General features: G+C 35.4%; 1 protein-coding gene across 3 annotated transcripts; it reads right to left on the bottom strand.

Moving 5' to 3' along the window:
- Positions 1-21,734, bottom strand: SNX16 (sorting nexin 16). 3 transcript variants are annotated; one of them, XM_009575847.1, is made up of 7 exons: positions 21,268-21,734; positions 17,257-17,343; positions 12,035-12,183; positions 7,258-7,327; positions 4,142-4,278; positions 1,804-1,920; positions 1-1,520 (listed from the first exon to the last, which is right to left on the bottom strand). In XM_009575847.1, the coding sequence occupies exons 1-7, from the start codon at positions 21,637-21,639 to the stop codon at positions 1,415-1,417; spliced, it is 1,038 nt and encodes a 345-aa protein (XP_009574142.1). In that variant the 5' UTR covers positions 21,640-21,734; the 3' UTR covers positions 1-1,414. The 3 variants fall into 3 exon arrangements, with proteins under 3 accessions (XP_009574142.1, XP_009574143.1, XP_009574144.1); XM_009575848.1 differs by having other exon boundaries at positions 1,415-1,515; positions 1,808-1,920; XM_009575849.1 differs by lacking the exon at positions 17,257-17,343 and having other exon boundaries at positions 1,415-1,515; positions 1,808-1,920; positions 21,268-21,639.
- Between the last annotated feature and the right edge of the window lie 4,022 nt (positions 21,735-25,756).

The raw sequence follows: 25,756 nt of genomic DNA, 5'->3' as shown, positions 1-25,756 counted from the left end.
TTTTGTCCATAGTTTTATTTCACCAGGAGGGTTTATACAGTTCTGCATAAAGGTCATTGTACACACAGCCTGAAGTACAAAGCTCCCTTTGAAAACTCCAGCACAAAAACACTGCATATTGACAACATTAAACAACGATGTGGGTGGTATAGGGCGAAAAAGATTAAAACAAAACAGCATTCTTCCTATTGGAAAAGCAGAATAAAACAAGGCACTTTCAGTAAATAAGTGAAGAACAGAAACAAGCTGCATCAAAGATTCCACAGAGCTGACCCAGAGCACTGTAACAAAATTCTGCAATAATGAACAAGTAAAATACAAAAAGGCACTACATACTCCTCTCCCTGCAGCTCCTCTTTCTCAACCAATTAGCCAACTGAACTTGGCACAATGGAGTCTTAATTATAAAGTGCATCTCCTGTCTTAATACATTTTGAAAAATAGGCTATAGAACATATGTAGCAATATCCCCATGTGTACAATATATTGAAACAAAAATACATTGCAGCTAGATTCAATCTAGTTATGAACTATGCAGGAAAAAATATGGCTTCTTTACAAGTCTTTCAATCATCTCCATATAATCTGGAATATTTTTAAACAAACATGAATGTATTAGCAAGATGGTAAGAGGTAGTGTTCCAAGTAAAAGGCAAGCTCACCGATTTTATTGTTACATGGGTATATAGCAAAGGTATCCCAGATTTTAAAAGCAGCATTACCGAACAAAAAGTATTACAGCATGCTATCTTGGGATGAAAATACACAGTGTTTTGGGGGGTCTCGTATTAGTTCCTTCAGCAAAAATGACCAGTTTTTTTTAAAACGTCCAACTATAATCCCATTTCGTAAGTACTTTTCTCTTTGTACTGTAAGTTTTCCTATTGCATTGCATTAAAATTTCCAGAGAAATATTCTTCAACTTTAGAATTTAAAAACAACACATTCTACACTCTTATTAAATGTAAGATGAGTCCATTTTTACTTCAACAAGCATTAATTTATGGCTATAAGAATATGAAAACACAAATACCAAACAGATGAACACATCAAATGTGTCACATCAGTGGCAACATGTGACATGCTAGTAAGATGTATTTGGTGATTTAATGTAAAGTTTTCGTCACTCCGCTAGGAAAGTCAGCCAAATTGTGTATGTACGCTATCTAAACTTTAGCTGATTTTAGCCCTTATTAGACTTTAATATATTAAATATATAAAGGCTAGATAAAAACTGAAATCAAAGCAGCACTGGGTATATTTCTTATGTTAATAATTTCTAAGGATTTATGTAAACATTCAATATGTGCATTCTTGCTCTTTGCTGTAAATTCTTCACAGCTACTATATGCCCCTACCCACAGAGTAGGTCTCAAACACGAACCTTTCCCAGGTAACAGCAGCTGCTACTGATCTATTCTTCATCAGCAGTATATGCTACTTCAGCGACTTCAATTTCTGGTACAGAATTTTCAGCGAAAGAGCCACTCCAGCATGCCTCATGGTTCTCTTTATCTGAGCTGCAACAACAGATCAATAAGCTTTGTCAAATGGAAACTAAATATGATTCTCCATAGTCATTTTATGCCTGCAATCCACAAAACATTTACAAAGCTTGTTCAACTTATCACTTATTCCAGATCTAAAATTATCTATCCTGAGGGCCTTTACGAAGCATGGGATAGCTACAGAGAGGCGCAATAAAATGCTGAATTCCTCTGCTGTTCAGAATTTATGCAAGACAAAACATTTAAAAACATACTTTAAAAAACCCTAAAATATAAGTAAAATAATAGTATTTACCAGCTGTCCTCACCCAGGGTACCCTGGTCTGCTTCTACTGCAGAAGACTCCACCTCACCACTGCACTCACTTTCTTCTCCTGACATTTGACGAGTCATTTTTCCTAAAGATAAATCCCTACAACAAATAAGAACAGAGTACCACCAATCCATACAGCCAACATTCATCACTGAAGAGCTATTTGTTTCATTTTAAACTTTGCCGTTTCTGGGAACCTATCAATCTCCTTCCTACATGCCCCATTTCTTTTATTACTACAGAGATGCAGGGCTTGCACTGGATAGCTATTTAAAGCTTATTTGCTCCAGCTGTTTATTCCTAAACTAAATTAAATCCTCTGGTTGCATCACAATTTAGTAGCTTTACAGAATTCAAGTCCCAGAGGAGTGATTATGACTTTAGGTAAGAAATTACAAGCAGATGATCTAATCCACACACATCTTGCCTAAATGGCAGAAGGGTTATAACCAAAACATGGTCAGAACGAAGACAGGCAGGATGATAAAAAGATTTCTTCAACCGTTTCCCAAGTTTCTCATTGTAACTTTAGAGTCACATACTAAGTTTCAGAGCAATACATTATTATTGATAAAGAGACAGGTAATTTTTTCTTAACAGCCACACGATTTGGCAGTCCAACTAGCCCGGCTACAAATCGGAACGTGGTCATATAAAATTATAAAAAAACCTTGTTTCCAAAGCATTGCTCTGTGTGGAAAACATATCAATTTATTGTTGAAAGCTGCCACTTGAATTGGGAAGAAAAGCTTGTGAACAATTTTGTGTTGAAAGTGATACTACTATATTTCACCCTCTTTTTAAATTACTCTAACTACTATTGTTTCTATAGTTGCATTTTAATGCACGCATTTTAAGTAATACCTCAGCAGTATTCTCTAACATGATTATTGGCTTATGTTTGGGCCAAATCCAGCACGATATGTAGAGGCCTACAAGTCTGATGCCTTGTCCAGTTGTGCCCTCCTACCTCACATACATTTTAGGTACCTGGCCTTTAGAGCATAAAGGCAAAAGATACCTAAATTCTTGTTGGGCCATCAGATCAAAATTCCACATCAACAAGGCCAAAGACAGACCTGTTTCTTTTGGGTTCAATTCTCATCAGACAAGCTGAATTTCTTAAACAAGGTCATGGGTTTACTTGGTAACTTTTACAAATAAAAATCACAGGAGTTATTTTCTATTAAGACTTCAGATACTACGTGACTGACTTCAGTAATTTTAAACATCTGGGAAACTGGCACGGTGTTTGTGTGTTTTAAAAAAAAAAATCTATCTTCAGGAAAAGCACTAAAAAATAAAATCCCTTTTTGCTACTCATGCCTTTCTATTTTATTTTTAGTCACACAAAATTTCCTATTATGATTTTTTAGCCAAATGCGAGTTATTTAATTTTTATTAGCTATTTCACTGTTTAAGCCAGCAGTAGTCAGAACTTTCTCATCAAACAGGGAAAGCATCTTTCAAATGTAATTACTTGCCTTCCGGAGCAAGTGACAAACTGAATATGGTATTCAGATCAGAATTTTCAATAAGCCACAATAATTCCATTTAAATCCTTTTCCAAATGTAGTTCACTTAAACCTTATATCCAAAGATGTGATTTGTTAGTCAACTTGGATATGCCAGACTCAACAACGCAAGCAGTATTAAAGTAGCTTCTAAACGGACCATGGGAATTTACTCCTTTGCTAAGGTAGCCCCACAATGACCAACTCAGCAGGTCTATGGGGACACTGAATAGCCCAACATCAACTCCCCTGGGCCTGCTACAAAATTTAGCAGACAGGCACCATGAAGTTTTATAATAAAACTCCACCATCTTTTCCCCTTAGATTTAAATGGACGATCAATCTGCTGCATCATTCCAGGCAATTCCGAACAAAGTTTAAGACCTTAATACAGGCATATAATCGCTTGATCACTATGCTCTGTCAAAGCTTTGAGTACAGGTGGAATTTTATAATTCACAGCAATTTTTCCACTGCTTTGATCTCTAGCAGGGCATTTCACATATCCAACATTTCAAAAGCAGAAGAGAATCTTTGCCTTATCTTTACAGGACTTAAAGGATTAGGAAACATAATCCCAGTTACTTTAGAGGGAAAAAGATGGGACAACACTTTCTTAGTCATTTGTACTAGAAGATAGCTTGTTAGCCAGCATATGAGAAAGAGCCTACTGAAAATATTGCTTTGTATGTGGTTACGTGGGGAAAATTGTTTCCAAGAATACATTTAAATTTGGTGCTTGTGACTATATAGAGAAAATGCCTCCATGGAAAAAAACTCCTAAACCCCGTAAAATTTATACATACCTAATTCTTCTTTCAATAGCATCTATGTGATGTTGCTTTTCGCTTAACAATTTCTTCAGCGATTCAACCTCCCTTTGTTTTTCAAGCAGTTCTTTTTGTAGACGGTAATTTGTTTCCTCCAGAGTTTCACAGAAAGCCTAAAAGACAAATTTAAGAACATCTTCCATTTAACTTCAGTGGACTGCCTTTACTTCTTTTAGAAATATCCACCTGTAACAGAATTGTAGCTGCTTTTCTTTGTAAAGAGCTATATAAACTTTAAAAAAAGTGCTATCCTTAATAAAACAATGCCGCTTTGCTTTGAACAATGAATTTATTATGCTAAACTGCAATGCAAATACTTCATCACATCATTGTTTGTCTCACAAGAGACTTTAGGAAGAGGTTTCTCTCCTTTGACACGCAGTCCCTAATTTTGAATCTTTTTGCCTATATGGATCATCAGCTGAATTCCCTACTCCCTTTTCCCCTCGTATAAGCTTTGCTTTCACATGACTTAGAAATCAATTTCAAAGTATCTAATTATTCCCAAGACACTAGGAATATTTGAATAAACTGCATGTTCTTCCCTTACCCAGGATAAAGACAAATTTGTACATTTCTGTACCAAAGCTGTTACAGATATGACAATCAAGTCATATGAAAGTCATAATATGAAAGTCAGAAGACCAATACGAAAACATTTTGAAAAAGTTTAATGAAATGCTAAGAACACTAACTACTCAACCATGATAAGTATGTTGTGTTACTCTGCTGAGCATGACATGTATGTAGCACATCCTGATGAATTTGACAGTGAGCAATCTCAAAACTTAATGTGAAGAGCCAGTATAATGCAATATCCACTGAATGGAGGAAGTGGCAGAAGCGTTGGCACAGAGCCTGCTGATATACTACTGGAAAGAGCAAGTCTACCAACCGTAATGTGCAATTCTGATTTAATAATTTACATGTTCTCGCTAAATAAGAAACCCACATAGGAGGCTTTCTTGGCTTAACTTTACATGCAACTAACCACTAATTCACAGAATCCACTGAATATAAATATTTTATATGAGCTCAGTTAAGAACAATGCTGTTAAGACACTGTTTTCCTAAAGTTTTAATATGGGCTACAAACATCAAGAAGATACTATACTATTCTTTGCTTTAATTGAAGCAGACTTTAAAATGTTAAGTTTTCCTATAATTATACGATTCAAACAAATGCAGTGTTTTTCAATCCAATAACCTTTTTTTTTTTTTCCACTGAGTTTTAACTTATTTTATTGACTCAGATAGCAAATTTATCTTGGTTGACAGGCATTGAAGACCAATCACCAGTTAAGCCACAGCTCTATTCACATCTACTAGAGCCGAGAACACATGGCATGCAATTCATTCTTCACGCAGCATTCTTAAGTGATTGCTTTAGCAGTTAAGCAGTCATCCGGTTTCACCCAAGCCAATTAAGTGAATTCTAGTGTATTCTGTAAAACTTTCAGGATTGCTGATGCCCTAGCTGAAAATTGGCCATTATTTCCTTAAGAATGTAATTAAGTTATATTATTTCTACCTTTAGATTTATGCACATGCAAATTTCCCTATTCACAGAATAACTAAAAATATTCCACATCTTGTTTCATTATGTTCAATACGAGAACTGAAAAACTCATCTCCAGCTGCAATCTGTGTATCAGCTGCTCAAGGAGAGGAAGTCACTCCTCAGAACTGAGTAAGAAAACATCAACATATTCTGAAGGGTGCTGTAATACCAGAAAGGTGAACCAAAGCCAGGCTCTTCTCAGTGGTGTCCACTGACAGGACAAGAGACAATGGGCAGGAAATTCAATCTGAACACACAAAAACACTTCTTTTACTGTGGTGGTGATCAAACACTGGAGCAGGTTGCACAGAAAAGTTGTGAAGTCTCCTCTGTAGATTATTCAAAACCTGACTGGACATGGTCCTGGGTAATCTGCAGTAGCTGACCCTGCTTGAGCAGGAAGTTTGGACTAGATGATCTCAAGAGGTCTCTTCCAACCTCAACCATTCTGTAATGAAGTGGGGTATCCCTTGGAGACCAGAATTTTATACGACAGCTGCGTCTGACAACTTTACAGCAATGGTTCAGAGCCAAAACTACAACAGTACAGCTATTTTAATAGTTTGCCTAAAATCCTATGGTGGAAGAATAACCCTGAGACTTCACCACGGCATGCATGATCAAAATCTCTATGAAGGCGGCACTTAAATGTCTTAATTAATTATCTGAACAAATAATTCCTGTAATTTTTATTACTTTTCATGAACTTAAATAGCTATAATAAAAAATGATTGTATAGAAACCAAATATAAGCTCATAACACAAAAAACATACCAAATCCTTCAGATGTACATAGTAACGTAACAAGAGCCAAGGCACTCCCACGCAAAACAAACCGGTAAATATAAATTTAGTTGAAGGAGCACCACTTAACATTCATCATTTTTACAGCATTAACAACCTATGTGCAATTCCAAAATACATTGTTATTATATAAAGCAAGAAAACTAAGACAACCTATTCGAGACAGACTTGGTATAGCTCTGCATGCCAGTGAAACATACTTCTAATAAAATAGGCTGCAGCACACAGTATTATTTGTTCAGTGTGCTCATATGCACATTGAAAAGCTGCGGTTTTACAACACTACTTGACACTGCTCAGTTATCTGCAAGAACACTATTTTTGGTGGTCAGAATTAATCCTTTCATTACATTTCATAGCAAGAACATTTTACTGCAAGACCTGAAGTCTAAGGTGTACGCATTGTGACAACTTGTTGAATGTAAACATACAAAAACTCTCCTTATATTCAGTAGTTGCGTTAAAAACAAATTTCATCCACTGGTCATAAAAGGCAAAAAGGAAGAGATTATATCTTGGGACAGGGATCAAGTACAGCAGTCAAAGATTATCAGTGTGCACCAATAATCAGACTGTGTCAGTTCTAGAAATACACCCATTTGCAAATTTTTGTGAAAGAACAGAAATAAAAATGTTTCATTCCATACAGTTCAGCAGATTTTGCAATATCCTAAGAAATAACTACTGCCTTTTGCATTCTCTTTTTATCATACTACATAGCACTTACCCTGCTCTCTTCTAGACTGTCAAAAGGACCCGGAGGATCATCCAGACAAAGAAATTCTCTCACTGCAAGGCTTTATCAAGTAAAAGAGAGTGAATTATTTGACGTACAAAGAAGCAACAATAGTTAAATAGGATGATACAAGGGCAGTATTTCTTTAAGGGACACAAACATTTATCCTCAAATTTATTCCTAAATATTCAAAATAATGTTAACAAACTATTAAGTCTCAGTTGTATGTGTTAACCAGGGACAGTATTTAAAATGTGACTTAAGAAGTTGCACAAGTACAGTTAAGAGTTTTCAAAGAGAGTAAGTCAATTTAGAACATGATTTTTCAAACCTCCAGAGAATTTGTTGCTACATGACAACTGACAAGCAAGTTTATCCTTTTGGTATTGAAGAGGTTTGAAAAATTCTCCTGATGAAAAATAAATATGGATGAAAAAGTATGCTGCTAAAATACATACGCAGATCCCTTCAGGAAATATCAGTGGAACTAAGCATGGGTACTGAAACACGCTTACGTGTCTCCATTTTGCTAAGATCATAATCCATTGACACATACACAGTATATGGTTTTTATACATATACACAAGTATGTAATTTTTTTTTACATATATATATATAAAAAAGAGTAGTAAGTTGTAAAAGAATAAGAAGTAACAAGGTTAATGTGCCATGGATATACTACATAGCATCTCTAAACACATTTCAAACTAATGCATTCAACTTAAAATTGTGTAAAACTGTGTAACAGTTGTCATCCCCCGCTATGCATTGTTTTGCAAAGGCCAGAAGAAGGAAGTATGTGCAATCCTGTGGTTTACTATAGAGCATTCTGAGCATCTTGCTCATTCTATCTTCCAAGTTTAGATTACTTTACACAGAACTCTTCAGCATCTCCAACCATATCCCTTCACCCACCTTTCCTCCTCTGTTGTATTCAATTGTCTATAAATAACTTCCAATCAGAATACAATATCTTCATCCTTATTCACATAGCTCAGTTCAAACATATTTTTAAAAAGTACTTAATTTCAACATTCTGCGAATAATTTTATTGTGTTATTAAAGGGTAACATTAAAATGGCATAACATGCAGTAATGCCTGTGAGTGAAAAAGGAAACATCCAGAAAAATAAATGTGCAAGAATATCCAATCTACATACATCATCTGCTTACATCAGGTCAAACCCATTTTTTTTGTCTTCCCTACAGCTCCCGGCAGAAAACTGTGTCTTTTTCTATACTTTTCAAAACTTCTTGAAATTGAAAGCTTTAGATTCGTTATTTTACATATGGAAGGCAAGAAACTTAAAGCCACAGGTCACTAAAAACATTGTTTCTTTAACTAAAATATGCACCTGATTCTATAAACATTCACTTGCAGACTAGCTTTACTCCGAGAGTCTGCTTTGACCCTGCTCTCCCCTCCATGTGTTACACCTCTTCCTTTCATTTAACAAATAGAAGAAAATTCTGCCTTAAAAGTATCACAGAAATCCTCTACATCATGTAACAGAGATTGCTGTACATGGCTTCTTTCTTTGCTCCTATGCCAGCTGACATCCTTCTCAAGAGAGGCAGCAATACCAGTGTACACCAGCATGAAGGTGTACTTAATGGGCAGTGTACACAACGGCCAGCGCCACACATGGGATCCCTGGCAAGACTCAACAGCTGACTGAGTTCCTCCCTTTCAACCTTCTTATACAGGGTGGAGGCAAAGGAGAGCTGTATCATCTATATAAAGCCAGATGACACTTCTGTTTAGCAGGTTAAACTTCTTTCTCACACTTTGTAGGTTATATGAAATTTTCTTGAACACATTAAATACTGTGGGTGGATTCAATTTGATCTTTCACCGAATCTTCAATACAAGGCAAAATATGAGAAGAAATCTATAAAATGCAGACCCTAAATTTAGTCACCTGCACACCGTTCTACATTTTATCTTTAAACTACTTTGTGAATCTGGTTTTATTAAAAAATAGGTACACCAAATGAGGTCTCCTATCCCTGAAGGGTGAATATTTCCCACTGTTAGTATGTCTCAGTGATAATACAGTGCATAAAGAGAAATGAAAGAGACTTCTCTACAAAGAGAAAAGGCTCATTTGTTTTTGGCGCGACCCAAGCAGTTTGACCTATTTGCAAAACTGTAGAAGTAAATGGTGAGCTTTTAAGGAGGAAGCAGGGTCAGATGCTCACCACTGCTCATGTAAGGTGCAAATATTACTTTCCGTTAATAGTAACTTTTATTCTCTGATAAGTGGGTAAAAAAAAAAAAATCAGACAGATCAAATCTCCTCACTTCCTCAGGAATCCAGACCTTCCATAGATCCAAACATTACAACATAAGCTGTACCAATAGGTTAAAGTTCATTAAAAAACTTAATCTTCACGCAGAGCCTCACTCAGCCAAGACCCCAGTTTTCCTCAAAACCACATTTCAGTTAACTATCTGTCCATTAATCAAAATACAAACTGATTCCACAAACATTTAAATTCCCTTTTGTATCTGATGAGCGATGCAATCTAAAAGTCATGCTTTGGGGTTTTTTTTGCCTTAAATTATGACAAACACTATTTTGTCCAATATGGACCATCATCTAGATACAAACAAGCTAGCTGAAATACCAAACTAGCTGCAACAACATGAAGCATAAAGCCTTCAGATCTATTCAAGCAGACTAAAAGTCCATCCAGCTCACTAGTCTGTTTCAGCAGCATAACATAAGTGACATTAGAGAATAATTCCCTTTTTTTTTTGGCACACCTATTATTGTGTAATTTAATAATCAGGAAGTTCTTAAACTTCTCAGCCGCATATTTCACCCATATAATCATGTTTAACAGCCACTGACAAACTCACAGGTTGATCCCAATTTCTTTTTGAAACCATTTAAGCTTTCTGTCTCTGACATCTCACAACAAAGCTTCACAACTTAATGAGAGATGATTGAGAATTGAGAGATTACTATGAATCATCCAAAATACTAATGTTCTTTACTCACCTTCCCTATGCCCTTGATGATTTCATAGCCCTGTTTAGCCAGCCCTTTCCCAAGACAACAGACTAAAAAGAACAGAGAACAGTACTCTTCTCGCAGGGAAGTTTGTCTGTAGCTTCATCTGTTCTTGCTTGCCTTCTCTGTACTTCTAGCAGACCCTCTTTTGAAAGTGAATGCTGTGTTTCAGCACTGGACTACGTGGAAATGCAATTCAGATTTCCACAGCAACAACATTTTTTTTCCCCCCTTTCAAGTTCCTCTTCGGCAATTTTTATGCAACTTTTGGCTATTGTTGAATCCTGAACTGATTTAGAAAACTGTATCAATACCAATAGTTATTTTCCAGGTTGAAAAAAAAACCCAACCGAATTTATGATTCTGTATGTATGTATTTAACATCATTTTGCACTTTATGACATGAAATTTAATGTTGGTAACTCAGTGCCTCGGGATCCTTCTACAATACTTCATGACCTCATTGTTCATTTCCTTTTCCAGATAATTTCCAGATATTCTGAACATCAGGGTCCATAACAGTGATCCAGCTTTCCATATGTAATATCCCTAAATTTCCATCAATCCTTTTCGTCTCACCTTTCAACCATTTCATATGAGCTCCCTCATAACTACTTGTAAGATAGATTTCCCTCTGCAAAAGACATTATTGCTTTTCCAAGTATTATTTTTGTTTACCTGCTTACCACTTTGGTTTTTTTTTATTACAAGCAGTACCAAAAGTCAGACTTACTTACTAATCTTTAGTTCCCCGACTCAACAGTCAAATGCCTTACAAAAATGTGCCAAATGTAATAATAGCTATTCTACTAAAAAGTAAAGTAGGTATGAACATTAGATGGTCTCACACCACAGCTCAGCAGTTTTACATTTTAGTTCCTTTAAAATTCTTGAGGGAATGCTGTTTGCTCTAGAGAATTTCTTAGTCTTCGTTTTTAATGAAGTTTCAGATGAAGACAGTTCCTCAGACTCATTCCTCAAAGAATCTCTGGTACAGCAAACTCACAACTTTTTTATTTCTGGTGTTGGAAAAGGTTTTTAGAACTAGCTGCTCTGCCTGTAGCAACTCACTTACTAAAATCCTCTTTTGGCCTATATTAAAATGATTTTACATTTCATTTGCCAGAATTATGTTCTACTCATCTTCCAGCTTTGGAAGAATCTTCCACTTTGTATGAAAAAAGATACCATTCAAAGAGACTTCTGCACTTGGTAGCTTAAACACATTATATTATTCAGTCTCTTCTTAAGCCTTTTTTGATTTGTGGTTTCAATTTACTTATGTAAAGCAATCTATAAAGGTACTTCTATTACTATCATGTCATATAAATTCAAACCCTTTAATACACATTTTAAGAACTAATTGCATAATAGTGATTTCCCTTATGAAAGCCTAAGATGTAATCTCAATATAAATTAACAATATATCAATTCTGCATTCAGCACACAGAAGTAATGTTTTAGGAGTAAACATGGGATTAGTCTAACATTTTAAATATTACAGCTTTTATTTAGTAGTTAACCATGTACAATTCAAAATACTGCAATTCCCCTTTATTGCTTAGGTCAAGGTGGGATTAAATTAATAGGACACTAAATAATTCACAAAATGACCAAATGCACAACATGAATGTTAATTAAATTCCTTACTATGTTGCTCAAAGCTATACTGCTAGAGTCTAGGAGCCTATATGAGGAGTTTGGACACAAAAAAAATCCAAATCCACAAGCAAAGTTTAATCACGTACCAGTTAGCAATATCTTTGTGAGCTACTAGGTTCTGGAGGAATGCTTGTAGTCCCAACTGTCGATCTTCCAAGAAGTCAGGATTATAATTATCCTTGAACCAGCGCTTTGGTGGAAGGGCCAACCGAAAGCCCGGAAACATATCTTTTAGCTGAAATAGAAATCAAAGCCAAAGAAAACCAAGAAAAAAAGTCTTGAAGAAATGCTGAATTTGACACAGGCACTGACTTTACTCAGAATTATGGGATCTTTCTGTCTTCTGTTAAGTTCAAGCACAAGGTAAGTCTCAACTATAAATACAATCCAAATTACAGCATAAATTGTGGACACAGTTCTGTCACTTGCTGTGTTGCCTTATGCAATCAAATGACCTCTCAAATTTACCATATAAAAACAGGAATGAAAAACTTTGCTTTGTTATTTAATGTCTCTGAGTCACCTATTTAATGCCTTTGAGTCAGTAAATACAAGAAAATTGTATGCAAGTAAAAAGTACCTGATGAGTAATGATTTCAGTGGTGTTTCTTCTAAAGTACTCAGGGATAAGAAATACTATATAAATAAAACATACAAAAGCCCAAAAGACCTACAACTCTGCAACTTGTCTTTTTTGGGGGGCTAGCAGAATGAATTATAACACATGCATGAGATACTTCTAGGCAAGAATAGCTCCTTGTACACCCAGAATATTAAAATTTCAATATGCATGGATGTGGCTCAAACCCTAGTACTAACATGAAAAATTGTATTTTTGAGTTACTTAAATAGTAATGGTGTATACTTTATGTCAGAAATAACTAGAATTTTTCTTTGAATTCAGAAATGAAACATGCAAGTGAATGGAAGCACAAAATTATATAATGATGGACCTGTCCAAAGATGCCAATTAACTGTTTTTCTAATATGCATGAAGATAAAAGACATTAACGCTTTCGTGAAAAACCATTTTTAGATGCTTTCTCTTAGAAGGGATGCTTGACACACAAAAATCTCAGCGAGGTTTTACAACCAACAGGAAAAAGCAAACAGGTTTTACAAAATCTACGGTTCCTCCAACTGCCAATCTTATTCTGAAGACAGGATCAAGCCAACTTCTGTCAGGGATGTATTGCATACACCTGAATATATTTGTATGAATGTTCCAGTGACAGGGATTCCGAAGTCTGCCTTGAGAACAGTTTAGCACTCAATGTTACATAGCTGCAAGGTAATTCTTCAGTGAGTGTCTTGATCCTTACACAGCAAAATTTAAGCCTTCTGACAATAAGCTTTATTTAACTACTCTTTATGGACTTACGGAAAAAGCTAATGGGTAGCTCTTTCAGCAGATTAAGTTTTAAAAAAGTTAAAACAGATACTGTATTTCAGCTAGAATCTCTCTACACAGTTTACAGGAAGAACCACGTTAATGGATCACCCTTGCTCATATAAGTACCATTTCACAGCACAAGAAGGGTGCTTTTTTAACATCACAAATATTGTATATTCAAATAGCCCATGATAACTACTAGTTTCTTATTTATAGAATGGTTTCTTGTCAAAGCCTTGCTCTTTATTTCTGCATTTCATTATTTAAGTATATGTTTTCCTCTTCTATTACTGAATTTCATCTTGATATTAGACCCTTCTTGTTATTTCTAAGTTTATCTTTGGTCATCCAAAGTTCCTTCATCTCATACATATATGGTATTAATGATAACTTGGTAAGTATCTTCTATGCTCCATAACCCCTCTTAGGTTAATAAAATACTGAATAGCACTGAACCCAGAAAAGATGATGGGTTCCTGTGTTAGTTGTGGAGAGGACCACAGATAACCATTGCTGGGAAAGCTTTTCAACCACACAGATTTCTGCTTAATGGTAATTTCACTTGTCTGGTTATGTAGGTCACGTTAAAGAGTGTGCCTACCCACAGATTACTCCTTTTGTGGATGAAGAAAGTATGAGAAAGCTAGCTGCTGTCCAGCAGACTAATTTTCAACAGCACAGTCCTGGGGCATTTTTCTTGAGCACTCCTCAGACACAACAAGAAAAACTGTGGGTCAGACAAATTATGCTGGCTGTGATTCCTTGCTTGCATTCAGCATCTTTTCTAGACGTCTCTCCCCTACATCATCACGTGATAGATTATGCATGTCACATGAGGCACAGTCTCAGGGAGAAATGGTTAACTTCTCGGTTCTTAAGACTGGCCATTTCATCATTTGTTCAACATCTCCACCAGCACAGTAATAAACTTTACGAAGTTCTTTTCCCACCATTTTTGGGGACCGAAGAGTATTCTTCACATACTTCCCCAATCCATTAGGTGTTCTTAACAAAGAAAACCTATGCATCTAACCAAATGTCTGTATTTTAGCCTTTGCTCCTAAACCCCCAAATTCCATCATGTTCCAATATCCACTAAGATTAAATTTTTTGTTAATATTACAGCAAAAGACAGTATTCCAGTCTTTACTGTATCATTCACTATTTGCATCCCATAGTTTGCTCTCAATTTATTTTAGTCTCCTTCCCTTACTTTGGTCTCTCATGATTTACAGAGCTTTACCTATTGCTCTTAGCATCCTGTGACAGTCCATCCTGCATCTCAGAACTTCTGCCTTAGTCTTTAGAAGTCTGTACTACTCCCCTTGTGCTGATCTCTATTTGTATTTTTTTTAGTTACTTTTGACTTTGAGATCATCATGTGGCCTCTTGTGCACCCATAGTGGCAAAATCTCATCTTTCCTTTACGTTGGATCACTTTGCCATCATCTTCTATTTGTCTTCTTTCAGTAGTTACAGAGTTTTCATAACCTTTTCATTGCGTGGAAAGTAGATAGCTTTGACATTCAAAGAACTTGTTGCTCACACTTGAAATCTGTTCTTTTCAAGTCTTAACCTGCTGCTGCACTTACTCGTTTCATTCATAAAAGGAGAGTTCATAGTTTTGAGCTCTTCATTTCTATTTTATTAGCTATTCCTTACTAAAAATATTTCAGAAACTAGTGGAAGTACAAAACACTTTCTAGGATGCTACGGCTATCTATTTTGCCTTCTTTATTTTCTTTGAGAGATCAGGGCAAATAAAGAATGCTATTACTAAGTTCACTAGCTGCTTCTATTAGTTAGCTGAGTTGCTAGTCCTGATTTTGTCTACACATAACCGCATTGTGACACTGTTCCTATTCTCACATTTTCTCCATTTTTAGTCACTGCCGAAGTCCAACTCTCAGTTCAGTTTGGACTTGCGAATAAGTATATGCCTGACACATACAAAGCATACTGCTCTTTTGTCTTTCCCTGGTCTTCCTGAAAAGCCATACCCTCTCTTTTAATACTTCAAACTGATTCACATAGTGATCATAGTGATCAATTATTCATTTCAGTTGGCATTTAATGCCAAGTTTCTAATACCATTTCAGGGAATGAATAATTTGCCACCAACCTCAGGAAGGATGGTGGGGAAAAGGATTTATAAGATAGTATATTTCTCTTGTTTATATTGGATTTCTAGGAGATAGGGTACAGAAAATCCTGAAAGTATACATGCATGCAACTTCATGTCTGTATTTGCCATTAGAGAACAAGGAATTGCAAGTGTTGCACCGTGCCTTTTGAACCACTAAGGCGTGCATATAACCATTTAGTCTTCAGTTCGTAAGACGTTATGCTTTTCATAATACAGAAATGCCAGCTCCAGGAACTGAAACATACCGTAATTCTGAAACTTCTACAGAATTCCAGAATAGTAACATAATAAAAGTTTAGATGTATACTGAAAGATGAAAAACCTTCAGTCAGTAACATAAGGGAAAAATAAAGTTCTTCCTTTTAAACAGAAATCCTAATACCTATAAATAGTGCTAGAAGCCAAACATTTTTGTAAAAGCTTTGACTGCAAAGACTAAGGACTTCACTTGTAAAATCTAAATATCTATTCTAAAATGAATACCTGTGGCATTTTATTTTTTCAAACTACTGATAACCATGCTAAAAGTCAATGCATGTAAGCCAGTTCTTGACCTATATCTGACACAGCTGACCAAAATACAAACTGTTGTATGACTTGACTTCTGAAATTTGAGCTGAAATCCCCAGATCATCATCATCTCAAAAGAAGTCAGGCTTTTGCCAATACCAAGGCATTCCTTAATTTAGGACAGACTGAATTAAACAACAGAAATTTCTTCAGAAAGAAATCTCTAAACTAATTCACATTCAACAATTTGTGATAGTTTAAGACTGCACTGATGTTTTAAAGGTAGCCTAAAAGATATCCAAATAGGTCAAACCAAGAACCCAGAGAAATGTGTAAGTTCAAGTCCATATTCAAAATTTCAGCAGAATTAAATTCTTAGTTGATTAGGCAAATTGATCCAAGGAAAAGAAGTGGTACACAAAAAATCCCTTACTATGGGTAAAAAAAGGGAGTGTTAAAAAGTTACAAGTTTGAACATGAAAGAACATACTAGTAGAAAATGTATTAAACTTGCAATGAAAGATTATTCTTAGGAGTGGACAGTAGGACAAAGAAAAGTATAATTCTGTTTTTCTACTTTTATGCTTCTATAGAAACAATGCTAAATGGGATAGCCAAATGCTATTTACCAATTAAAAAAACTTCTGCTTTTTAGACAAACATTTTTTGCTTTCAAGTGTTTTAAAAATACGAAGTTGGTGACCCAGAACTCCTATTTACCTGGCATCTCTGTCTTCAGCTTTAAAGATCTGATATAATATTTCACAATTAACTTCGAAGACACTGAAAACAACTGAACACTGACCAACATACAAAGAACTTCTTATGTTCATGAAACTTCAGTTTTATCATGAAAAAAGAAGAGTTTGTTGCACTGAAAAGGACTGAATAATTACTGGATCATTTCTGCAAGAGAATACAGGCCCCTTGTTCTATTTCCATGCAGAAGATACAACTATTAAAGAGTTAATTTCCTTTATCACATAGAGTAGGAATAAATATAAAGCATGAAGCACACTAACAGCTTCAGATGAAGAAATACCTTCTTTACACTAGCCATAGTTATTTCATGTACCTTTGAAAAAATGAGGAATCATATGTTTTTCATTCATTAATATAGTATGTGTTTTATAACATAAAAAAAGCAAGAAAAGGAAAAAATCGACAAGAATGTGAGACACAAAGAAAATGAAACATGAAAGAAGTGAGGCAAGTTAGCTGAATTTACCAGTGAGAATTTACCAGTGTATAATTCTCACCTTGTCATTAAGCCTGGAGAAGTCAGTGTACCGTCTGAAAACCACCCAACTTTCCTCTGGACTTCTTTTTACCAGTATTTTGTATACCTATGCGGAAAAACAGGAATATCAGAAAAATGTGCAGAACTTCACACTGCATTGGCTGGAAGGCTGAAATTATCCTTTATTTCTTAAAGAAAAAAACCCTCGCAGATAAAAAAATCCTTAATTGGATTTTTTTTTTTTAAATTAATTATCAGTACAAACAGTATAAATTAATTTCAGAATTTAAGGAAGTTTCTGTAATTCCTAAATACAGACAGATAATAGTTAAATGTAAGAAAGGATTTGTGAAACTGCATCCAGACTTCTTCCCCAGGAAAAAACAAGTCTCAGCTATCAAAGAGGTAAGTGAAATATGTTTTAGTGATCTACTTTGACCTTTGCTGAACTACAGTTTTACTCATTAATCCTTAAGGCTAATCTGTTTTTAAGACGACTGTAATAATCAGGTACTGAGTGTTATATTGTTTTAAAATGTCTCATCTGACTTGCTTCACAAGGAAAAGTGATGCAGGATAAAAATAACATCCTCCTTTGGTTCCATTTGTCTTGAACATTAAGTTTTGTCCTTCCAGGCAAAACATGACCACTTCCCTAGATAACTGCATCAGAATGATTATACTAGCACTGTAGAACTGAAGTAATGGATCCTTTGAATCAGATTTAGCAAGACAACAGCACAGCAGTACCATTCTCCTATTTAAAAGCAAATGGATAAATGAAGCAATAATAATAATTTAAAAAAAAAAAAACCCAAACAATTACCTTTAGGAGGACTGATACTTAAATGCCTGAACACAATAAATCTACCAACACACAACTTCAACTAGAAAATATTAAACAGTGTCTAGGAAACAAGCGTTCTCATGTCACAACCTTACTTTCTCCAATGTAAGGAGAAAGATGCTCTGCAGTTGTACTGTGTTAGCTTTCCCAGTGTAGGTGTTCTCTAGTAAAAAAAAATAAAATACAAGGAAGAAAAAGATATTTTTGGAATTATAATGATAAACAATACCTTACAGGCATTTAGCCAAATTCTATTTAAAACATTTTCTAATCTGTTACATTGTAATATCTTTTCCAGTATTTCATGTTTTCAAAGCAGGTTGTCTTAGCTGATAAATGTATTTTTCTTGTTGCAGTCCCAGCATGTGATAACCCCAGTGCTAGCCAACTTCTGTACATGTGTGAGACTGTTTTTAGCATTTCCATATTCTATAATATATTAAGTTGCAGACAGTTACACAAACTACAGATAACCATGATGCAAATTAAAAGCGATTTTTCAGCAAGTACTTCTCTTATCTACTTTTTAAACACAGAATTCCACTTGCAAGCATCATCATCATCGGTGGAAGTCATGGACTGTGACAGACACAATATTTCAGTCATTAACAAAAAGCTATTAGCTTCTAAAATTCAAGCTGCAAGACATGCCTGTGAAGCCAGCATTAAAATGTAGTTCTTCTGTCTTGCACTTTCTGTATAAACGTTTGTCCAAATGTTTTAACTTTCTTGTCATACCAGAAGTATAAACAGTTTTATTTTATGAAAATTTCATAAAGCAGAACTGCTATATAAAATTGTGAAGACTCTTTGCTAGTGCACAGTAAAACACAGGACAAGAAGCTTTGGAATATGTTTGCGGATTTACTTGCTAATCAGTATTCTATTTTATTCTTTTATTCTACTAAAAGTTCTGCAAAGGCATTGCTTACAAATGCACACATGAAAAAAATCCAGTTAGTCTGACCCTCACTTTGAATGGTTTCCAAGTAAATATTAGACAACTTAAAAAAAGTCTTCACAAATTATGGTCCACTTAATTGTAATAAGGAACGCAATCAACTTGTGATTACTGACCAAAAAAAAAAAAAAAAGGTCAACCTGAATCAAACATTTTTGGTTTACTTGCCAACATTGAAAAAAAGTTGTTTTTTTTTTTTTTTTTTTTTAATTTTTTATTTAATAAAAAAAAATTTTTTGTTTTCTTTCCAACATTGAAAAAAAGTTGTTTTTTTTTTTTTTTTTTTTTAAATTTGTAATTAATAAACAAGAAAAACTAGAGTATTACAAAACCAATTGTCAGTTCCTTCACACAAGGTCTCGGGAAAAAACTACAAATTAATTCAACAAATTCACGTAATTCCAGTCAATCCTGAATTGCCTGATTCCACAAATACAAAATATTCAATGAAGAGATGCCAATATTTAGTAACTCTCTGGCTGATTCAGCATCTCATTATCATTTCTAGTTGGCTTTAAAAAAAGAAAAAAAAAAAAGAAAGAGCTAATTGAACATTCCAGGACTGCTAACTCATTTGAGACCAATTGCTTACAGAGACATTTGTCAGACTAGGTTTTTTCTCCCATAAGCTTCAGCAGCCACATACTCCAAGATGCACCACCATTTACCTCTTGAAGTTAGTACATCGCTCAACTTAAGTAATTCAGCTTCATATTTTTGGGAACTATGAGATGCTAACAAACAGTAACAAAACTTCAGCAATTCAGTCGCCTCTCTTTTACAGGTGATTTCAACTTAATTTCCACTGTCTTCGATCTCATTGATTTTGCACTGCAGAAGCAACCAACATTTCTAAGACTAGTTACTTGCTGGTTTTAATGCACAATAGCAAGCTTATTTTCAACACGCAACTGAAAACAAACAGTTAATTATGTGCTTTCAGAAGCAAACACAGCAACAGAAGTGAATCCAGAAAGAGCAAAAATGCATCCAAGCGTTTTAACGATGAAGAATGTTTCAGTTGTACTGTAACCTGGCCACCTACATTGTGACTACAGCTGAAGAACATCTTACACGCACACTGGAATATGCCTTGGCATATTTTCAGACTAATCCTTGTCAATATAACAATACTAACCATTGTTTTAGTTTTGAAGGTATTATTTAAAAGGAATCTTTTAATCTACACATTAAAAAAATCTGACTCTTCTTTTATGCTACCATGCATGAAGATGTTAGAAACTGAAAAACTTATGACAAGACAAGCCACCATTCTCAAATAATTAAAAAGCAGCATTATTTAATTCTTTGCAAAAAGAACTTGATGATTTTATTAATATTTCAACTGTCATAAGGTCATTAACATAACTGTCATTAGATTCCACGCTTTTCTAATCTAGAAGAAAATAGGAGAAAAAAAAGTGTCTGCTATTTCCTCCTCCTTACCTATTTGCGATTAATGTTGCTCTCCTGAAGCAACATAATTAACAAAATAATTAGTAACAAACAACTTCCATCAGTCCCACAAGCATTGCTAAATTATCTCAAAGAAATGTTTCAACTACATCCACAAAACAAATGCACAAATGCGTTAATATATTTATGGCATGTAAAAAAAATTGAATTGCCAGCTACAGTACATTTTGAGAAAAATCAATACAAATCAGTTAAGCTGGTGTACTGTCATGAGATACTGCATATGTGACATCTCATTCTGATGTTTTCAGAACAGATTTCCCCTTATTAGAAACGAAACCTAGCAATGCAAGAAGCTGAAAACTATGTGTTTGCACTTTAATGCAAATGTTGTATGTTATTAATAACTGTAAGAGGCAAATATCAGGGTGTCTCATCATTCATTTAAAATAAAAGACTACATTTTATTTAAGATGTTTAACTATCCAGAACTTCTACAAGTTCAATTTCACAAGGAATTGTACTTTGCAAGGAATTCCTGACTTTTCCAGCAGAAATTGATACCTGAAGTAGAATGAATTCCTTCTATTCCATGTACACAATTACAGGAAAGACTGCTTCTGAGTCTCAATTTTCCCACCTGTATAACGGGAATGGTATTTTCCTGCCAGACGGCAGTACTTTGAAGCTAAATTGGTATTTGTAACATCCTTGAACTGCAGGATTAATTACCGAAAGAGAATACAAAGAACATTCAATTGTTATCTTATCATTACAGGATGAACTATACTATCCCCAAAACTTACAGTGAATTTTGCCCTTTCCTCCATCACCTCATAACCCAGTATAGTAGGCGTGGACGGTCGATCTTCCCAGCTCCTGGAATCTGTATTCTGCTCTATTTCTTCTATGGGCTGAGTACAGTATTCTATGGATGTATCCATACCTGTAAATTTAGTCCTAACAAGTGGACTACTACACACAGATGACGTAGAACCAATCTGGTCAGGCACGCTCATTTTTTTAAAACTACCAATTGTAGAGTCCTCCAGTTGTCCTTTTGAGGAGCTGGAACTTGATGAGATGCTCCCAAAAGAAGAACTTCTTTGGTTTCTGTTTGTAAAACTGGATGATGAACTTCCAATAGGAATAGGAACAGGAACATATGGTGTTGCCATCCTTCATGAAAAAAACCTCAGTTTTTGGTCCAGGAGTTTAAGGTTCATTCACTGTATAAGCCATGCTTTCTCTTCTTTTCAGGAACAGTACCTGCAGTGAAGGACAGAAAATATTGTTGTAATTTTTAAGCAAAAGCAACACAAAGACACTCCTTTGGAAGATTCTGTATCAGCACTGAGACGGTACATAGCAGTATTGATAAACATTTTCACAGGGAATTTGGCTTCATATAAAATGCTGCTTTTAAATTGTATTTCTACAATTTGACGGACAGCTTCACAGGAGTTCTCTGTCTTTCACAGCTATTAAAATTAAAATGACATAAAGTTAAAGTAAGATTACAAAAGAGAAAAATCTTTTTGTCCTTTATGATTTAAAGTGCTATTTTGTTTTATTGAAAAAGTCAGCAATTTTTAGGCATATAAGAAGTTGGTGTCATTTTAGTCACTGTTTAGTAGAAACAGGACAAAAACTTTTCTCAGAATTGCTTCTGTAAGATATCAGGAGCAGACTACATGAGCCAAACATGCATGCAATAATATGCATGACATGAATTAAAAGACAACACAGTAAACAACTTATGAAAAACATATTTGCATATATTACATATTCACTGAAGTATAATGAATCTGTTTTCAAAGCAAAGTATTTTTTCAGAACAACTCTGCTGCATATAATACTGCAGACATTTGTAACAATGTTAACTGGGCACATTTTCTGTAACTTGAATTGGAGCAATTAAGTTTTACAAGCATGCACATCAAAAGCAGTGTTGTAACAGCAGCTAGTTTTCCATTCCAGCAGATTAAAACGGAAAATACAAGTTCAGGGAAAAAAGGTAAATAAAAGATTGGCTAAATAGCAAATTTTCTTCAAGAAAACCATTTCAAACCAAAATTAATCTTTTGTTTGCAAGTGTGTACATTTCTAAAAAAAGCAAAAGAAAATTAAGACAGCAGTATCAAACTGCCAAAAAAGCACCATCTCATTTTAACAAAGTACCCAAAGAAGAGCTCTTACAAGATGCAAATTAGATGCCACCTCTTTGGATTAACAGGATTTGAGTCACCACACATTTCACCCAAGAGTATACCAATCAACCACAAGGCTGCAGGCAGCTGTGAAATGGGAAACCATCAACCTGATTCACATCATACATATAATCAATCATTTACTGGAGCAAAAACCAAATGAGTTTCCTAATTGCCAGGGTGAAGTGATGCTTTCATTCTCTTGCTCTAAATAAATCTTGGAGAACATGAATAAGGAAATAAATATGAAATGAACCAGCAACAAGAAAGACTGAAAAATGCTCCTGAAAGAATTCTTTCAGTGAAGGAAAAAAACAGACTTCCTCCTCCTTTCAGCCACACAGGGAAATGTTCACACACACTGTATGTCAGAAAGCTCAGGGAACTTGACCAACAAGAACAATTTCAAACGGGGAGTGACTCCTCGGGAGCACCTCTGCTTCACTGTGGGATGAGGCTGGACACTCGGCAGCATCTGAGGGAGCAGAAATTTCAGTATCATAAACCCTTGCTGATTGACTTTGCTGGTCAGGTACAGGATTTGGACTATCCAGCAGCTTCTATCGCAGCATAGTCCTGTGCTTGGTTGTGTGACTTAACCCCACGTGTCAGACAGCTGACCTGCTTTAGCCCCACATAGTTTGAAAGAAGCAAGTCACACCTGTCTGGGAGACAAGACATTCTCCTGGAGCTAGACCAAGATCTAAATCCCTTTTTCCACCTATATCTCAGTAAGTGAATCTGTTCTCTGCCTCGAACAATAAACACTGCAGTAAGTTTTTTCAACAGAGAGAGAAATATCAACACATGAGGTATTCTCTGGTATATTTTCTCTAGCAATATTCTCGTCTGTATAAGACACTGAACAAGGTAACTCCTTTTTCACTTGCCACGTTACCAGCATAACGAATTGAGAGCATCCCCTTAAAGAATGCCCCACCCAGCTATGTTCCTGGGAGGTGTGGGATTAAATCCCTATGAACGGAAGAATGCAATTGAGTCCAGGTTTGCAACAAATCGAAGGATCTGTAAATAAAAAAAAGTGGTTATTATCTTCTGCTGCATGACTTTATAAATCTGAACCAGGAAAGGAAAACAAGCTCACATCCCAGGGAATCTGGTGAAGTTCTCCCAGGAGTTCATGGAATTTTGAGAAGAAAAAAAGCCCATGCTTTTCAGCACTTTTTGGAAAACAAAAACAAAAAAACCAACCACAAACCACGATGACATTTTCACCAGTTACAATACTTGTGAACTGTGTCTTCTAGAAGAACTTCTTTCTTTAAAGTGAGATGCCAGTCAAGAACTTACTATCTTGAACTTATGTACTTACTACTGCTCTTAAATGCACATGCATTACTGAAAGGCTGTACCTATACTGGCAAGCAACACAGCTCAACACAGACCTGTAAAGCACTTGGTGTTAAGAATCCAACATCTACGTTGTACATGCTTCAGCAGCTTTTATGTCAGACTAGCTGTAATTTGGTACGATTGACTAAATGCTTATCAGCAGCTGGACTGCATTAGCTCTGCTCCCAGGGTACATTTTCTGTTTTAGTTTCTCTTGTACTCTGCAAGACCACCCCAAATTGTGAGCCAATGCATATTAAACAGTGATGATCACAATACTTGCTTCTAAAGGAAATTCTCGACTCAATCTGACACAGTAAACATACCCATAGATAAATAAAAGGGGCTGGTACTACCAGTGTCACACCCAGATTCCTATAACTCTTAAGAATAACAGAAGAGTATTCTTTGAGTAACAGAAATGTCAGGCCAAGTGAGCAAAGGGCACACCGTCTTATTTGATTTTTTTTTTTTGTCAAGAAACATACAAGGATATTACATTAGAACTTACCAGACTCATAAATACATATATATGCACATATATGTATATAAATCCATCTTAAACTGTAAAAGTATCACAATTTCCAAATATCTAAAATATTTACATGCTATGAATCACAACAGGGTTTAACACCACATTAATTTGCATTTTATGAAGGCTAACCATTAGAAAAAGAATATAATGCTCAAATGAGGGTCACAACCTTAGGACTCAAGCCTTTTCGACGAATATAGACGTCTACTGCCAATTCACGCAATAAAAGGAACAGAAAATAATTTGATTAAAAAAACCTTTTAGACAAACCCTATTGCTCTTTACTTACATCGGTGCAGCGAGGGGGGAAGATTTAGGTGCACAGTCTGCTACTACCCAAGCTTCAGCGTGGACTGGTCTCACATGTCACTGCACTAAACCAGTAGAATCATTGCAGCACACCAACTTTCAGAACAAACAGATCACTCACGACACTTAAGAGATAATCCAGTGACTGCACTCTCTTTCTTGTCTAGATATTTACCTACTTTACTTGGTGTAAGAAATTTGTTTCCTGTTCAGAATCCATATTTGGTTTAGTTTGATTCCCAACTGTTAAGTTAAGAATGAAATAAAAAGAAAAGAACATTTGCTGGAAGTACTGAACTGCTAGATCTGAAACAGGATAGGACAGAGTCCCAGGAACCTTACTGTCACATGCTACAAAACAGCATGACACCAACTCACCCTACTGGGTGTTTACAACAGCCACCTCCCTTTTTGCGGGTGAAGCAAATAGGCTATAACAAAACCACTTAAAAAGGGTTTGCCTCCAGCTTGCAGCTATCGCAATTCCAAACCCTTTTAAGCTAATGGTTTGTATGTTCAGCGAGAAACATGTAAGCCACGCTATTCAAGGATAATAGATTAGAAACAAAACAATCCTTACTTAACAGTTCTAATTGGATTTAGAAGACTTTTAGCTATGCAATACTATTTGTGATCTGGTTACATACATTACGTCTCTGGTGGACAAGGCAGTCGGGCTGACCTCTGTTGTTTAGGATTTAAGTGCTACCATGGAATGTCAGCTGAAGAACTAGTGGAATATTTAAAGAGACAACTTGCTGAGTTAGGGTTTATAATTTTTTTTTAAAATAATCATTTTGTGCGGACTAATCAAGTTACCTAACAACATATTTCACCTGTTTATGAACTCAAAATTGGGGCCTATTTATCACCCCTCACGTGCAGACG

Source organism: Fulmarus glacialis, unplaced genomic scaffold (assembly GCF_000690835.1).
Source record: "Fulmarus glacialis isolate BGI_N327 unplaced genomic scaffold, ASM69083v1 scaffold33834, whole genome shotgun sequence".
NCBI lineage: Eukaryota > Metazoa > Chordata > Aves > Procellariiformes > Procellariidae > Fulmarus > Fulmarus glacialis.
Note: the sequence above shows the minus strand (reverse complement) of the source record. Positions and strands in the feature narration are given on the sequence as shown.